The sequence below is a fragment of the Zingiber officinale genome, chromosome 8B (genome assembly GCF_018446385.1).
Source record: "Zingiber officinale cultivar Zhangliang chromosome 8B, Zo_v1.1, whole genome shotgun sequence".
NCBI lineage: Eukaryota > Viridiplantae > Streptophyta > Magnoliopsida > Zingiberales > Zingiberaceae > Zingiber > Zingiber officinale.
In genome coordinates, this window is record NC_056001.1 from 24,474,585 (window position 1) to 24,492,794 (window position 18,210).

General features: G+C 36.9%; 3 protein-coding genes across 4 annotated transcripts; all 3 read right to left on the bottom strand.

Moving 5' to 3' along the window:
- Positions 1-6,975: 6,975 nt before the first annotated feature.
- LOC122015426 lies at positions 6,976-7,532 on the bottom strand. Its single transcript, XM_042572298.1, has 2 exons — positions 7,475-7,532; positions 6,976-7,404 (listed from the first exon to the last, which is right to left on the bottom strand). The coding sequence occupies exon 2, from the start codon at positions 7,374-7,376 to the stop codon at positions 7,023-7,025; it is 354 nt and encodes a 117-aa protein (XP_042428232.1). The 5' UTR covers positions 7,377-7,404; positions 7,475-7,532; the 3' UTR covers positions 6,976-7,022.
- Positions 7,533-9,425: 1,893 nt separating this feature from the next.
- On the bottom strand, positions 9,426-12,900 carry LOC122015425 (ethylene-responsive transcription factor-like protein At4g13040). Of its 2 annotated transcripts, none has more exons than XM_042572297.1 (7): positions 12,459-12,900; positions 11,939-11,987; positions 11,373-11,503; positions 10,328-10,400; positions 9,978-10,158; positions 9,746-9,867; positions 9,426-9,640 (listed from the first exon to the last, which is right to left on the bottom strand). In XM_042572297.1, the coding sequence occupies exons 2-7, from the start codon at positions 11,979-11,981 to the stop codon at positions 9,492-9,494; spliced, it is 699 nt and encodes a 232-aa protein (XP_042428231.1). In that variant the 5' UTR covers positions 11,982-11,987; positions 12,459-12,900; the 3' UTR covers positions 9,426-9,491. The 2 variants fall into 2 exon arrangements, with proteins under 2 accessions (XP_042428231.1, XP_042428229.1); XM_042572295.1 differs by having other exon boundaries at positions 11,939-11,990.
- A 1,262-nt stretch (positions 12,901-14,162) lies between these two features.
- LOC122017206 (serine hydroxymethyltransferase 4-like) lies at positions 14,163-16,830 on the bottom strand. The gene is made up of 4 exons (XM_042574761.1): positions 16,031-16,830; positions 15,077-15,467; positions 14,884-14,985; positions 14,163-14,647 (listed from the first exon to the last, which is right to left on the bottom strand). The coding sequence occupies exons 1-4, from the start codon at positions 16,718-16,720 to the stop codon at positions 14,403-14,405; spliced, it is 1,428 nt and encodes a 475-aa protein (XP_042430695.1). The 5' UTR covers positions 16,721-16,830; the 3' UTR covers positions 14,163-14,402.
- Between the last annotated feature and the right edge of the window lie 1,380 nt (positions 16,831-18,210).

An 18,210-nucleotide genomic window follows, 5' to 3' on the forward strand; every position in this document is an offset into this window, starting at 1 on the left:
ATTGTCCGGCCACTTATTTTCCCAAAACAAGGAGAGTTTTAATTAAACAAGAATTAAAACTTCCTAATTTGTTTCCAGAAATTTATAAAAATTTCTCCAATAATTTTATCCCTTCATGATTGGTTAGTAAAAAGGAAATTTTATAAATTAAAATCTTTCTTTTAAACATGTGGATAATTTTCAAAAAGGAAAGTTATCTCTAAAAATTAAAATCTCCTTTCAATCTACAAATAAGGAAAGATATTAAATCTTTTCTTAATCTTTTGTAGAAACTTATAAAAAAGAATATTTAATTTTTAAACTCTCTTTTAAATCATGAACATGGTTAAAAAGGAAAGTTTTTCTCAAAAGTAAAATCTACCTTTCAATCTACAAATAAGGAAAGATTTCAAATCCTTTCTTAATCTTTTGTAGAAAGTTATAAAAGGAAATATTTAAATTTTAAACTCTATTTTAAAACCATGGAATCCACATAAGAAAAATTTATAAATAAAATCCTTTTAAATATGATGTGGCCGGCCATCTAAACTTGGGCTCTAAGCTATTGGTCGGCCACCTTAAGGCTCAACCTTTAGGCTTGGCCGGCCCTAAGCTTAAGCTTCAAGCTTGGCTTGGCCGGCCCCTATTGGTTGGGTAAGAAGGTGGGTATGTGGTGGGTATAAATTTCTATATACAAGAGACTACGATAAGAACCGAGAGGAGGAATTGGTTTTAGTCTCCCGATGAAATTAAGCTTCCCGTGTTCGCCCCGAACACACAACTTAATTCCATCAATAATAATTCATTTCACTAAAGAACTATTATTGAACTACCGCACCAATCCCAAATTACATTTTTGGGCTCATTCTTATTATGAGTGTGTTAGTCTCCCTGTGTTTAAGATATCAAATGTCCACTAATTAAGTGAGTTACTGACAACTCATTTAATTAATATCTTAGTCCAAGAGTAGTACCACTCAACCTTATCATCATGTCGGACTAAATCCACCTGCAGGGTTTAACATGACAATCCTTATGAGCTCCTCTTGAGGACATTATCAACCTAGATCACTAGGACACAATTTCCTTCTATAATCAACAACACACACTATAAGTAATATCATTTCCTAACTTATCGAATTTATTGATTTATCGAACTAAATTTCACTCATTGATAAATTAAAGAAATAAATATCAAATATATGTGTTTGTTATTATATTAGGATTAAGAGCACACACTTCCATAATAACTGAGGTTTTTGTTCCTTTATAAAGTCAGTATAAAAGAAACGACCTCTAAATGGTCCTGCTCAATACACTCCAAGTGTACTAGTATAATTATATAGTTAAGATAAACTAATACCTAATTACACTACGATCTTCCAATGGTTTTGTTCATTTCCATCTTGGTCGTGAGCTACTGGTTTTAATTTATAAAGAACCGATAACACGATCTTCTGTATGTGACACCACACACTATGTTATCTACAATATAAATTAATTGAACATCTACATTTGGTATATAAATGTAGACACTTGATCAATGTGATTCTTATAAATGTTTATACAAAAGCTAGGCTTTTAGTATACACTCCAACAGTCTCATCTCACCACATTCAAAGCACTTGATGTAGGCTTTCCCTCTCTTCTCGATAGTTGAGGTTGAGGGTTGAACTTCCCAGACTTCTTCCTCACTCGTCTTGGATGTTGGTGCATGGAGCACTAAACAATCGAATCTATATTTTGATAATGACAAAAGAGTTTAAAGTTAAGGCGTCTTGTTGTCTAACAAGTGTGACTGAGCTTGCAGGAAAGCCCTAAGTTGTCTTAGGCAAGAGTCTTAGTGGATTCTAGGCAGGTGGAAAGTCCTAGTTGTGGTTAGGTAATGAAGTCTTAGTCTGGGGGATTGGGTAAAGTCTTGGTGGATCAAAGACTTTGAGTGAAATCCTATAGTCGATGACTTTAGGTGAAAATCCTGGGGTCGCAGACACCAGGTGGAAGTCTAGACGGGTTGTGGATTGGACGTTCAGCATGAACTCCTAAAGTCTCGAATGTTGAGCAAAAGTCTACATGGTTTGGAGGACTAGTCTCACAAATGGTAATTTCTCCTGAGAGGAGTAGGTGAGGACGCATTCTCCGAAGAGGGAACAGTAGGCGTCGGTTCGACCTAGAGTTTTAGCAAAACTCAAAGTCAAAACCGGACAGTCTGGAGGCTGTCAAAGTTACTTTTTATATACTGCTTGTCTATTTTTTTAACTCTGTTTTGCAGGAAGACTAACATTTTATAGGGTCGGATTTTGTCTTGTTCGATCGACCAAATGTCTGGATCGATCGACCAAAACACCAAGCAAACAGATCAGATTCCAGCTCGTGGTGAAAGTTTCACCCAGGGGATCAGTTGATTGAACTTCAGGTTCAGTCGGCCGAACGATGGAGAAACTTCGACCGGGTTGATCGGATCAGATAAGTCGAGGAGCGTCGAGGATTTGGTCGACCTAATGACGAGATCAGTTGACCTAACGAAGTTCTTACCCGGAGTAGCAGCATCTGGACGGACGGTCGGGTTCAATCGGTCGATCAGGGGGATTGGTCGACCGGTCAATGTCGAGTCAAACACTGATTTTGAGATCAACGGATCTAGATCAAGTCTAACTTGATTATAAAAAGGGGTTCCACTAGCAACTTTGATACAATTCATTCAGAACAACCTCAGCTCCTGCGTGCGCTCTGGAAACAATTCGACAACGTCCAAACGCTGTTTCAACGACGATCACACCAGAAGATCAAATTCTCCAAGTCATCGGTAGCAAGTTTCTTTTTATGCAATACTTGTATGCTTCAACTTTGTAATCTAAACTTGTAAAGATTTTTCGATACTATAGTAGTTGCCCAATGAAAGCGATCAACGATCTCGGATCTTGAAATAGGAGTCATCACATACTCTGAACCAAGTAAATCCTTGGTATCCTTATTCTTTGTTTCTTACTTTCCTCTACCTATTCTATGTTCCGCTACTTATTCTTTGGATTCTTCTCCCTCTTTTGAAGATATGGACGTTTCCACTTCTTACTTCTTTGAAGATGTGGACGTTTCCACTTCTTCCTCCTCATCGGATGTTGAGCTCGTCTCCACATTCGATTGGTTATTCTCCTCCTCTGGGACCAATAAGCCATTCTCCTTGGGCTCCTCCTCTCCTTGGACTTATGTACGATTTTCATGTAGAGCAACCATCGTGCTCCATAGGTCATGAGCATACTTGTACTTACCTACATGCGACATAATCATAAAAGGTAATAAATTTACTATAATTCTAATTACCTCCTTATCCATTTATGATTGCTCCCTTTGCTCTGGTCTAATACCGAGATCGGAGACACTTCTCCTTCTTGTCCATCGGAGCTTCGAACAAAACTTCCAACGCGGTCCAATAGTCCCAATCCATTTAGAATCAAGTCTCCAATCACTTCCTCCAATACTCGAAATCATCTCAATCGTATGGAGATAGGATTCGGATATCCTATCTTAATGATCCTTCCGACTCCATCTTTTTTCTCTGGCACTTGTTCCTTTCAGCGGTTAGTCCTTCAAAAGTGCTCCTCGCTCTAATACGAATTGTTGGGGCCAAAAGGGATTTAGATATCTCCACAATGACATGATATTGTCTATTTTCGGCCTAAACCCTTATGATTTTGCTCTTGGGCTCTACCCAAAAGGTCTCATACCAATGGAGACATCTTTTTCTTATAAACCCATAACTTTTCCATGTGTTTTCAATGTGGGACTATGTTTGCAACCTTACGATCCCAACACGCGAGACTCGAGTCCTGGAGTAGGAGTCACCGAAGGCTCCAAACTACCCACGACGTTCACTTCCTATAACTTGTTAGCGCACAGTAGAATACAAAAACAAAACTAATAAGTAGAAAGTTAAACTCTAGAAGACAATAAACATGAAAATAAATCGACATGTTACTTTTAACGTGGTTCGAAGATTAGGGTTCCTACTCCATGGCTGCCTGTAAGCTGGACGATCTCGATCCGTTGGTGAATGACTCCTCGGAAAACCCCAGCTAGCTAAGTAGCTTTTTGTGGGTTGTGGGTGGAGAAACTTCGTCACAACCTCGCACAAGCACGCTTAATTACACAAAAGCTTGGAAGACTCTAATAGATTTTAACCAAGTCTATATTGTCAACCATGGTCGGCTACCCCGAACTCTATTAAATAGAGCTCGGGAGAAAACACAAGCTGTGTTTCCTGCCACCAGTCGACTGGTACAGTCACCAGTCGACTGGCCTCTATGGAAAAATTGACTTTTACACCCCACCGGTTCGATACCAGTCAACTGTCATAATTACTAATCGATTGCTATAGTAACTCGTTAACTGTTATAGTCTCGGTTGACTACTACAATATCGGTTGACTGCGACTGCTACAATGTCAGTTGGCTGGCTACAATACCAGTAGATTGGTTTCACAGCCATCGGACACAAACATTCTATGCCTAGCCCAGTCGACTAGTCAAATTACCAGTCGAATGGTAAAACTCTAAATCTAGGAATTTACACGGAGTATAATCTCTCATGTGTTGGGTTACTTCGGGGCTTCGCTTTGATGAGTTGTTGTAGCGGAAAACACTCAAGCAAATGCTAATGTCAAATATTTACTTGGTATTCACTTCAAAAAGAGGTGAAGTGTATTCACTTAGATTTTTCTCCTTATGTCAAGTGTCCGGTCAATCTTTTGACCCACTTAGATTTTTCTCCTCATGCCAAGTGTCCGATCAATCCTTTGACCCACTTGGATTTTTCTAACTGACTAGCTTCACTCACCAAGACTTTTCATCTGCCTAGCTTCACTTACTAGGGCTTTCATTTGACTTTATTCACCAGAATTTCCTTCAGCTTGGCTTCACTCACCAGGATTTTTCACCTACCTAGTTTTATTTATTAGGATTTTCAACTGTCTGACTTCATTCATCAGGACTTTCACACCAAGTGTCTGGTCAACACTGACTCACTTAGCTTTTCAACTTCTGCCAACCTTTCCGTTGGGTTTGCCTTTGCCTAACCTCTAGTTAGGACTTCTCAGCCAGGTATCCAGTCAATCTTAACCTATTTGACTCTTTTTCATATCAAACTAGTCAAACCTTGACCAGTAGAGAATTGCACCAACAATATCCCCAAATGGACAATTGCACCTGCAATCTCCATATATTATCAAACATCAGAACTTAAACATCACGACTCATGCACCTTCTAGGAGCTTGAAGACGCCTTCGATCGGATAAGTTTTGCAACTTGCGGAAATTATCGTCTCCGACGCTGTGGGGATAAACTTCACAGCTGGAGGCACCTTCAAGGAGGTTGAAGGCACCTCCAACATCTTATAATTTCCCTCTTCGAGTAGTGCATCAGACACAACGAATTCTTACGATCTTCCTATTGTGCGCTACTCCAAAAATAAGTCCACGAGATCGTAACACTGCTCCGACAACTAAAAGCTTGCATCTTTAACTCTCTAGGTCGCTGGTATAATTTTAATTATAACACTTAATCTATTTTCATTGTAAATTATACTTGTCTTTGTAATTTGACGGATTGATAGTGAATTGTTCAAAGTAAACACTCAATGAGTGTGAATTTTGAAACAGGAGTTGTCACGGACTCCGATCCAAGGAAACCCAACTTGTGTCATTATTTTATTTTTTTTTCTTTATTTCCATTGCGTCTATATCCGATTACTTTAAAACGAATGTGAAAAAGTCATTTTATTTTATAACAAATCTATCTTCATTTCATAATAATCTCCATATTATAAGATAATTTAAGTCAAATATCATGCCATTAAAGTAAGAGAAGAAATCGATGAGAAACAAGGATTTATTTATTTTCCTTTTTACAAAATTATGATGGCTCAACGTATAATTTCTTTTATGTGACAGCCCAACCAAATACCAAGTACAAAAGCCTTTAATTACACATTTTTCAATGTTTCTTTGGCAAATTAGTTGGAACGGTTAAATTACTTGAAGCTGATCATGGTGCTCTCTTATTCAAAGAAATGGCCTGGGACCTTTGTATTCTTCAAAAAAAATAAAAAATAAAAAATCAATTTTATCCTTAAATACAATAATCATTCCCCTTTCTTTAGATTATTCTGTTATCAGACAAACAAGTATAATTTTCTTGTAAAGCACTCTAGCTTATTTTATTGATGTTGAAAAAGTCTTAAAAAATGATACAATTTTTTATCAGACAGAACGGTCACATTTCCTTATTTATAAAAGAAAATATTCTAGTTTTAAAATTATCAAAAAGAGTATTAAAAAGAGTATTATTCTCTTTCTACCTCTCCCACTAATCTTATAAATCCCACGTTGATTTTCAATGCATGGACTTGATAGGAAAAAATATTAGGCCTATGTTGGGCTTGATATTGGACCATACTAAGCTCAAGTTGGACTTGATATTTCTAGGAAAATATCAGGTCCACACTGGATCTGATATTGGATCATATCAAGCCCACAGTAAGTTTGATATTGGAAAATATCAAGTTCACCGTGGGCCTGATATGAGATCATATCAGGTCCAACGGTGGGTCTGATATGGACACATATCAAATCCTTTTTAATACTAGAGAGAAGGGACACATTGGAAAATGACATACGCGGCGCGAGAGAGAGAGGATTTAGGAGGTTAGCAGGAGGGTAGAAAAAGGAATAACATTATTTTTGATATTTTTTTGATAGTTTTAAAGTTAGGATGCCTCTTTTGGGTAAATAAAAAAAATGTGTCCGGTCCTTTTAATAAAAAGCCGAAAACGATAATAAGGATGTTATTGGGCAAACCATGTTTTTTCCCCAAAAGATCAGTCTTTTGACAAAAAGCATTAAAAACAAGTCCTAGGAGTCGAATTGTCCTACATACCTTAATACGAGGCACACAGTTTTCATGGGTTCGAAATTGCCGCATGATTGCATTTCATGAACATGGATATCTCAAATAGCCATATATTACTTGGATGCAAAATATGAACAAGAAAGTCATACAGGTGTCTCCAGACCATGGGCCTGGAAGCCCTGTTCAAGGGATTCATTGGCAACGATCTCATCAGATGTTTGAACCAGCACTCGCTCCATCTCCTCAATCGTCAGAGCCGGGACCGAGAGGGACAGCAACTCAGGGTCTCCCACCCAATTGCTCAATGTGCCAATCCCATAAGCACCGATGCCAATGTGAGTTACATGCTGCACATCCGTTGGGCACCCAATCTCCAGTTCCACCTCGTCATCCTCCCTCTGCAGAGCAAACAGCTGAGCAAAGCTCTTGATCAGTCTTTGCAGAGCTGCAGATATGTTGTGCCTCGCTGTTGGAGGAAACCCAAGTGAGTTCTTCATCCTCGATCCTCTATCTATCCGTCTTCACCTTTCAGAAAAAGAAATTCATTAATCTGTGAAGATCGAGGCAAATTAACTAAAAACGCATGATAACTTACTGCTCAGTGGTTGAAAGGTTAAGCTTCTTCTTGCCGCTCTCAATGAGAGTAGTCTTGGTGTTGCCTTTAAATGGAGTAGAAAGGTGATTGATTAATGTAGAGTATGAAATAAGTAATAAACCCTTTTTTGAGACCGAATGGCCTTGTCAAGGGGTGATAGGCTAATTGACTTGCTTCTCAAGTCTTTCCATCTCCATATTGTATTGCAGGAACTAGATTTTGTGGTTGGTTGCTACCTACTTGCTACTGATTGAAGGGGCATTTGTAAGCTTAGTTGTGTTTCTGGTAAACATTATGGGGCCGTCAATATACAAATCAATGCCAGATAATAGACGTAGGTATGTTACTATGACCACTGAGACTGAATTGTAGTTTAATGCAAGCAATTTACTCAGAATGGATAGCGCAGTGCAGTAGTTGTATTGGAAAACATTGGTTATTGATTTAGAAGGTTAAGCCTGAGAATCAAGTAGAAGATTGTATGAAGGTTGAGATGTTATTTACCATTTACTAGATATGTAATTGCTCGTTCAGAGGATGGATTGGCAATCCAATTTTTTGGCAAAATCTTATCCGCTCAAATATAATGAAAAATTTATTTCCTTCCTTCTAATTCGAAATCTCAATGTTTACCGTCAGCTCGAATGTCTTGGTGTCTGCCACTCTCCTGTGCTTGTCCTCCACTGCCAGGAAGCTGGTCGTTAGTCCCGTCGTTAGTTAAGTTGTTGGGATGCAGAAGAAAGGAAATTGGAGAAGCAAGGAAGATATTTTTTTTTTTAAGGTAAAATAGGTGTTTTATTTTGTTTTATCAGTTTTTGATACACACTGATAAACTAAGGATAAGCATGAATTAAGGATGATAATATATTTTTCTTTAATTGTGTGTTCACTGAAAATAGTTCGATTTGACCTTTAAATTTTTAATTGACTTGTCAAACTGTCTGATCCGGCTCAGGTTCAAAAACACTGGCCTACATAGGGAAGAAAAAAAAGATAGACATGAGAATGTATTCTTGTATTCGTGAATCATCAAGTCGCCATAGACGGAGCTTTATTTGTAGTGCTGATCTGATCCTCTTGCTGGCCTTAGAAGCAAATGATATAGTTGACGAGTGCACCAAATAGCTTAGTTGGTACTCGACTGATCTTTGTTCACGTTGGGATATCCCATTCCTCCCACTATTTTATTAATTGCTGCAATGTACCCTCTCCATTTTTCTTCTTCTAATTCTTTTAAAATATACATGGAGTTCTAAATCAAAGTTTTTGCTACGTTTCCCATTCAACCAATTCGGTGTGGTTGATTGAAGCAAATAATATTTTGATTTGAAGTTCTTAAAAGTTAAGACTATACAATAAAAACAAATAATGGCTCACTTTAATTTTCTATATGTATTCATAGCCTAAAGAAATACAATCTGATTAAAAAATCAAATACGATGGTAAGGCGTTATTCTTTTCTTTTTTTAAAAAAAAAAAAATGGTTTTTTGAGAATCATTATTTCAAAGATTGAATGGAGTTGTGGTCACTGGAATTTAAAATATAACCTCAATTTCTTTAGAAAGTTCGTTGAGGTTGATCAAAATCTCAAAGGTGAGTTTTAATTTAAATAGCAAAAGAACTCACCACCGTGACAAGACTCAACATATAAATTTAAGAGGAATCTATATTTTGTTATAGTATCATGCAAAAGTATGTGTTTGAAATGCAACTTTAATTCTACAGAGAAGTCCTCAATGAGATTTACATTTTCCACCTCAAGAGCAACCCTGGAGCAGCAACCAAGATAAAATTGATGCTGCAACTTCAGAATGTTAACAATGATCGAATGCATGAGTAAGAAATTCCTATCTGAATCTAACTCGATCTATTTATTATGGGCCTTTACATGAAGCAAATTAATTAGCGATAAATCTATGAGATGATTGTAGAGATGATGAACTATGCACATGTCTAAATTAGCCTCAATAAATAAAATTATGGGAGTAGTATTCTAAGTTTCAAGCATCGATAGGATCACAAAGTAGATCCATCGGCATCAATATCTTCGTCATCCTCAGACATCGATGAATCATGACTGCCTCCTTCCTGTTCGCAGTTGCTACTGGAAATCTGAGTCTCTAGTGACTTTTTTCGCTTCCCTGGACTAAGCTTCCTCTGATTCTCTGTTTTAAAAATAAGAAGAAAAAAAAAAAAAAAACCCAATGAGATTGTGCAAGGAAGATCCTAAGTGACCATGACCTGATGAGAGAAATTGGGAGCTTCGTTACTCTTGTTGTTGATCACACTGCGTGTCATCGACAAGAACTCTTCCCAGTTGTATTGCCTTAGTTCTTGTTTCTCCTCCGCCAAGAGCTCGAAATTGGGTTCTCTCCCACACATGAAAGCCGCTCTGCAAGAACAAAATTAATATCACTTAGTTGAAAATTAAAAGAGAATGAGATGCTTTTCTGAGAACACGAGCTGCGATACTGGGTAAGTGTGCATCTAATAGATCAATACCTGTCATATAGTCGAGCAGCCTCTTCTTGAGATCCAACAGTCCCCAAATGTATCTGTTTCTTGTCAACCTTTATTGCTGCTTGCCATTTCATATTTTTGAAGTAAACCCCTCTCATAATGCACGGTTCCTGGTTTTCATAGTGCTTTCTCCTATGTCGTTTTCTGCGTTTTATTTCTTTACCTGCAAATAGAAACAAAACTAAGACATGTAAAAATAAGATCATCAGCAAGCCATCTTGTTCCCATTCATTCAGAGGTCCAAACCTTAGGATTCAACCGACCTTATGCAGGGATGCATATATTTAAAAGGACTAGAAACCATTAGGTCTACAGATGCGCTATGCACAAACCTGGATAACATGGGTTTAGCTCTTCTTTCTTGATCTCGTCTGTGGATCCAAGATACATTTCAGACTTGTTTACCTGAGGAACAGCACATTTTTTTAATATAAAATATTTGTAGCAAAAAATAGTTTATACTTAATAATGCTATAATAGGTCTCTAGAAAGGGATTGCCAAGAATGAGCTACTAGAAAAATTGAAATAGACCTATTTAATCCAAACTTTAGGCAACAAAGAAACACAAATCACTAGCAGAGTTACTGAATGTCATTGGGATCCAATCTACTAAAAAACAAAGGTAGTTCAAAAGATTTATGCTTACAATCAGGAAAATAAGTCGATTATAAGATGTGAAATGCCAAATAGGAAAAACATCAAGATGCAATATAATCATCAACTTGAAGAACTAATAACATGTTGGGTCGCTGTAAGCACATGCAGCAGTATAAACCATATCAATCCATCAGGCCTCATTATATTAGGTCAATGAAAACACTAGGCATAACCACATGATTGCCATTATTAAGTATATTTATGAACTCCTTACTTCTAAGTGTTTATAGGAAACTATAGCAATAAAACCTAACACTCATGATATAATTTTCTTGTAGTATAAATCTCTGAAATACATTCACCATATATACTCTTTTTCCTTCAAATATACCATACACTCATTCACAGGACGGCATGATTAATTGACACCCATGTGCATATATCCCCAAAGTTTATGATGTGAATATATCTAGTTAACACAATATGTGATAAAGATCCAAAATTACTACAACTAGTAAACTAACAATGTAATTGGGTATGTTTTATGTCAATTGGTATATAAATCAATTCACTAGAAGCTGATGGAATGACATAAGTTAGATATTACATGAACAGTCAACAGGTTCCAGAGAAATATCAAATGGACAAAAAGCATAGTATGCGTGGAGTGTATTTCTTTGCCTAAGATAGCAACTCATACAATAATGTTTCATTCAGGCACCAAGAAGGTAACAAAATAGGTGACACATAAAAAATGGGATTGTGTAATAAATTTATACCAGTTGTTGAAGATTCGTCTCCACTGAAGGCATAGGATGCACACTAACTGGCCTTACATGCTGACTTGAATTTTCATCAGCAGTCCGAATCTCAGTGGGCTTAGGAACCACCACAAGAGAGGAACTTTTTCCTGCAAAATTTACATTAGAACATTAAGCTATATAATTACAAGCTCAAACACCAAAGCAAACCACACAATTGATTTCCTTTTGATCACATTATGAACATCAGGAAAAGCATCTATCACCATTTAGAATTACTTGATTGTCTGATGAAATTATTCTTACTGATTTAAGAATAGTGTCACCTATAATCTAAACAAATGGATGTTTAAGATACAATTAACTATATATAATATACATAAACATATATCTAAAACGAACTGAAAAGGTAAATTGAATTAGAAGATTATCTTCCACCACTAAGAGACAAAATTTGGATATGCCACCGGTCCATGTGCAAAAAAAATGTCTCTGAATCGTATTCCCAAACAAAGATATAAAGGGGAAAAAATACTTGTGAAGGAAAACCACAGAGAGTTGAAGCTAAGACTAAAGAGGACTACCAGAACAGAGCCCCAGAGATCTTCTTCGTCTTATGCTAACCATGGCTAGCTGCTGCATGAAACAAGAAGAACTTCAACTAAAAGAAGCAACATTGATAATTCACAATAATAAACACAGCCATAAAGGTACGAAGTTCCAGCCAAACTAGATCCAGACAAAGGGCAAGCTAGTGATCAGCACCACAAAATCAACAAGAAAGCGTCCAAAATCCTTTCTCATCGCACAGAACTCCAAATAACATGCGCACAGGAACTAACAGTTTCCCCCCTTCAATTCTAAACACACATATTTACAATTAACAATAATTAAGAACTTACCAACCCACCACCCCAATCACCAAACCACCAAGATTTTTCATAGAACTGATCCCTCAACCCTCAATCCACCCACACACCACACCGCAGAAAAGGTCCCAAATTGCGACAAACCCACTTTACCACGTGCAAGCACAAAATCAACCATCCCGATTCATTGAAAAAACTAGGAAAATATCGGAAAGTCGCAAATCCGAGAAAGAACCTGGAAGAGTCCCAAATCCGGATCGATGCCGGCGCCTGAGCAGGTCGCAAGTCGCAACGGTGCGGCTGCTGCTCGAAGGCAGCCTGGAGAGGATGAAGAAGCAGAGAGGGCAGGCGGCACAATCCACCACCTTTCTCTTCTTGTGTTCCAATTGATTTCCTTCTTCCTACTACCACCCTCCTCGTCGATCCTTCCCTCGTCGTCGCCTTCTTCTCCTCAAGTCCGTCAGGCGACAAGCATTGAAGCCATGGCGGAACGTATGCCTTGGGGGCGACTCTTTCTAAGGAAGACTGACCAAATCGCCCTCAATCTTTGGGTAAATCCGTGAAGAAGAGCGAGAACGGGCGGATACCGTAGGGGCGATTTGGGTATTTCCGGATGAGCTTAGGTTTGGTGGACGGAGGGAAGCGGCAATAGTAGCAGACGGCAGGCACCGACGAGGGGGAGGTGGTGGTGGTGGTTGGATTTATAGAGAGAGAGAAAATGAATTATAAATAAATTTAATTATTTTTTAAAAAAATAAAATAAAATAAAATTAATGTGTGGGGATTGGGCGGGCGTGAGGATAACGTCCGGCCCAACCAACTCCTTTCTGTCCGCCCGCACAGCCTAACGCCTAACCTTAACCTGCTCCGGTCCGAACCATGAGTCAAGGCACAAATCAAGAATAGAAGCCTTTAGCTAAACCGGTTCAACTTATCAATTATTTATTCTTGAAAGCTTTTTAATAATAATTTATATATATATATATATATTTTTTTTTTATAATCAAGATATCTACTTCATGTCATCCGATTAATTCAGTAGGTGCATAACACTAAATCTGAAAATTACTGATGACTTTTAACGCGACACTCCAACATAGTAATTCAAGTCGGGTTAATTCGATTTTATTTGTACAGGCACTGTCCTAACCTCTTACATTGGAATGATGAGACCCACACTTAAGTAGTGAGTCCCATCATCTCATTGTGAGAGGTTGGGACAGTGCATGTACAGGCAGAGTAAAATTTACTTTCAAGTCGGAACACAGATTACTTCTAACACAGCACTCTAACATCACGAGTAATTTAAGCTCGGAAAAAGTCGGATGCTTAGAGTTAGAGTTAGAGTTAAGTAAAAATTTAGAAAAATTAAATTAACTGACCGAATTTAGGAATTTATTTTTACATTTTTTTTATAAAAAATAAATCGATTTGATTTTTGATTAATTTAATTTAATTTTGATTTTAAATTTTATAATTCAGTTATGCTGAATAAATCGAATAAAAATATTAATTTAATTATATTTTATTAAAAATATAATTAATTAAATATACTTTTAAAGTTAAAACTGAATAAAATTTTAAAATTTTAATTAATTCAGTTAAAAATAAATTAACCGATATTATATTTTATAAGTTCACTGATTTAAAATTTTTTTAATTTATTTAATTTTTAATCTATTTGATTCAATCAATTTAATTTTAATTGAATACTCTTCCAGCATCATATTAGATTAATGAATCCAATTGATCAACATGTGAATCAAAAATTAAATTAGTCTGGTCGATGGTGTAGTTTTACAAGACTGGTTGCTAGGGTCCAACACGTAGAGTTGCCTTTTGAAGAAGCAAAGAAAGACATGGACTTGGAGATAATGAAGTATTGACCACAAATACCAGTCAATCTATCAATTAGACCATCAATTTTCTAATCAACAAATTTAAATATTAATTAACTTGCTAAATTATTCTGGTAGCAAATATGAACGGTATTATTGAACAAAGAAGAATCAATTTCAGACCATGAACTCGTAGCAGAGCAGGATCATAACAAAAGCAAAGAGCTTTTGGTTTAACAAAAAAAAAAAAAATCAATCGGAGTTAAAGCTAAACCAAGCACAAATTTCTCAAAGCAAAAGGAACATTAAAGCATGAGCTGAAAGGCGAGCACCAAGACATCCTAATCCTTGTACTTCATTGCAGACATTTGGAAGCCCGGCATGTCAAATGATGCTGAAAAATTTTCAACTGCAGCCTTCAGCTCCTCGATATCCTTGTTATTCACTAGACCTTTGTTGAAGTCCTTGAGCAACTTGCCATGTTCTTTCTGGATGGCGAGGCAAAGGGTGACCGCTTGGTGAAGGAACTCTGCTATCCGCTCAAAATCCTTTTCCACCAAGCCCCGCGATGTCATAGCAGGAGCGCCTGAGAAAATAAGGATAGGGTATTAGTATGATTATCAGGATCCCATGAACATTTTATGATGCAGTAGAGCAAAAATATTGCCTTGATTATATGAACATTTTATGGGCATTGTAGTAAAAATAAAGGTAGCATCTATGGTCATTGATGAAAAACCAAGTTCAAGAAAAGATCTTCTTCATATAGTGTCTGAATGGTCTTCAAAAAAGTGATCAAGCTAGTACAACAAAGTTCCTTACCAATACGGACACCGCCAGGAGCCAATGCACTGCTGTCTCCAAAAACAGCATTCTTATTGACAGTGATATTGCAGAGATCACAGAGTTTCTCAACCTTGTTTCCTGGAAAAAAATTGGAATTTGGAGGTTCTTATTTCAACCTGGAAGAGATAAGCAAACAAACAGTTGCTCGATGGAATCTAATGGTTAATACCAGTCAAGCCCAGAGGTCTAAGATCCCAGAGAACAAGGTGGTTCTCAGTTCCATCTGTCACGAGCTTGTAGCCCTTGCTCATCAGATAGTTCCCAAGAGCAACAGCATTTGCCCTGACCTGCTTGGCATATGCCTTGAAACCTGGTGACATAGCCTGCTTCAGTGCCACAGCCAGTGCAGCGATCTGGTGATTGTGAGGGCCACCTTGTAGAGCTGGAAATACAGAAAAATTGATTTTGTCCTCAAAATCATAAGCTGCGTCTTCTGGCTGTCCCTTTTTTGGTGGCTTAGGGCCTTTCCTATAGAAGATCATGCCAGACCTAGGGCCTCTGAGACTCTTATGAGTGGTGGTGGTGACCACATCACAGAACTCAAAGGGATTTGCAGCTTCCTACGTAGACAGATTACTAGATAAGTTACTGTCGAAAAACAATCAAAGTAATCCTGTGCACGATCAATTTGAAAGATTAACTAATCAAGCTAAGTTATAATTTCCTAAAAACAAGAATTGGAAGAGAAGAGACAGCAAATCTCACAAAATTGCAAGACAAATGTTTGACGGCATCCAAGACAAATACACAAGACGAAAGATCTGTTTGTCCTCCACTTCTATTCGCAATTCCAAATCTCCAACGTGAATCCATTTGCCAAAGACAAATATATGCCGACAAAAAAAGTACGGAACACCAGGGTTAAAATTTTGGTCTCTTAACTACAATATAAACTTTCAAATTTATGCCGCATCATTCGAGCAATAGGACTGCATCTACTCATATCAGATCTAGATGAATGTTCCAACAAAAATGAGTCACGATAGATCCAAAAACCATGTATTCAAATCTACCAGATCCGTCAATTACTGATGCTGGCTTAAAAAAATGATTTGAAAGAGGAATACAAACATCAAAAATAAACCAGAAGGAGAAGAATGAAGAAGGTTTCATCCATTATTACCTGAGCGGCCACGAGCCCACTGATGTGAGCCATATCGCATAATAACAAGGCCCCGCACTTGTCGGCGATGGATCTGAACCTCGCGTAGTCCCAATCCCTTGGGTATGCGCTTCCACCGCAGATGATGAGCTTGGGGCGGAAATCGAGGGCCTTCTCCTCGAGCTTATCATAGTCGATGTGGCCGGTCACAGGGCTGACTTTGTAAGGGAGACTCTCAAAATAGATGGAGGTGGCGGAGATCTTCTTGCCTCCGGATGTGTAGTATCCGTGGGTGAGGTGGCCGCCGGATGGGAGGTCGAGGCCCATGATGCGATCATGGGGGTTGAGCAAGGCGGTGTAGGCCGCGAAATTCGCGGGGCTGCCGGAGTAGGGCTGAACGTTGACGCCCCACTTGGCAGGATCGAGGCGGTAGGCGGCGAGGGCGCGAGAGCAGCAGAGGTTCTCGATGGCGTCGATGTGCTCGTTGCCGCCGTAGTAGCGATTTCCCGGCATGCCTTCGGAGTACTTGTTGGTGAGTGCGCTTCCGAGGGCTTCAATGACGGCAAAGGAGGTGAAGTTCTCGGAGGCGATTAGCTCGATGCCGTGCGACTGACGCCGCTTCTCGTGCTCGATCAGGTCGTGGATCTCGGGGTCCACGACGGAGAGCGGCGAGAGGCCCCACTCACTGACGGACTCCCGGGAGCTGGCCATAGCGGGGACGGTGTCGGAGAAAAGTTTTCAGAGGAAGAAATAGACCTGGAAGGCGGAGATAACGACGACCGGAGGTGGAGACACTATTTATGGGGAAATGCGAGGGTTTTGTGCTGTTCCCACCACATGAAAATTATTATTTTTTGGGTAAAAATAAAAAATCATTGCCCTTTATTATTATTATCACAACAGTTTAAAAAAAAATATCAAAACACCATCATATTTTTTTTATTAAAAATAACTTTATTTCAAAATTATTTAAAATAATTTTATCAAAATTCCTATATGTAAGATTTTTTTTAATCACAATTACTTTAATTTAATTAAAATTACTTTAACTTAGGTAAGTTTATTTTAATATTTTTTAATTTGAGTTCTTTTTTTATGTTGATGAAAATAAAATGCCATATTTTAATCTTTGCCCTTTATTTTCTGTTGTGTGTAAATTAATGCGTCTTGTTTTCCTGTTTTGATGGAGGTGTGGATATTTATTCAAAACTAATTATTGGTTTTGTGTTAATTAATGTATCTCATTAATATATATATATATATATATATATATATATATATATATATATATATCATATATATATCATATGAGTGTTACATAAAGTTTTCCATCACTTACAAACTAGATTTAGGTTTTTTTTAAAAGCATAGTTAAATTTTAAAAGGAATGGTTAAGCTGGATTTATATATTAGTCTTTTATTTTTTAAAAAATATTAAAAATAGAGATTGAAAATTTATTTTTTATTCCATTCAACAATCTATTTGTTGAAATAATAAAACATTAATATGCCACATCATTCAAAAAAACAAAAAGAATTACAAGCAAGTTATAATATATTGACACAACTTTATACTTGAAATTGTAGAATGCAAGTAACTTTGGATAGGGAAATTAAGTATGACTTGAAATTTATGATTTAAAAAGAAAAATCTAGTAACTAATGGCAGAGGACAAAGTATTATAATTTATTCTTCAAAGTCATTTAATTATTTTTAATTTTTAATTATTTCATAATATATGAATTTACAAAATTATTGTCAAATTAATTTTAAAATAGAGGGAAAATATTTTATTTATAATTATATATTTATATATAGATATTTCTACCTCACATTCTAATTTATTACTAAATAAATTTATACATATTTAATTTTTGCTAAAATGATTAAAATGTCTAGTAAATTATAAATGCATTTATATATAAATCTTGATTAGAGATGGTTACTCTCCGAAGTTAATGGATCTTAAATCTCAAAAGATAGGTATCTGCTTATTTATCGTTGAGAATCTTTGGTTAATATTCAACACCAACTTACAAATCGGTGAACATAATAAGAATATAAAAAAATTAAAAAGAAAAATACTAAAAATTTAGGTAAAAATAATAATAATAAAAAAGACTCCATTTTTATTGGAATAGACATCCTTTTTAATTTATTATTAAATTGACAGCTCATCCCTTGCCATTACTTTTTTTAT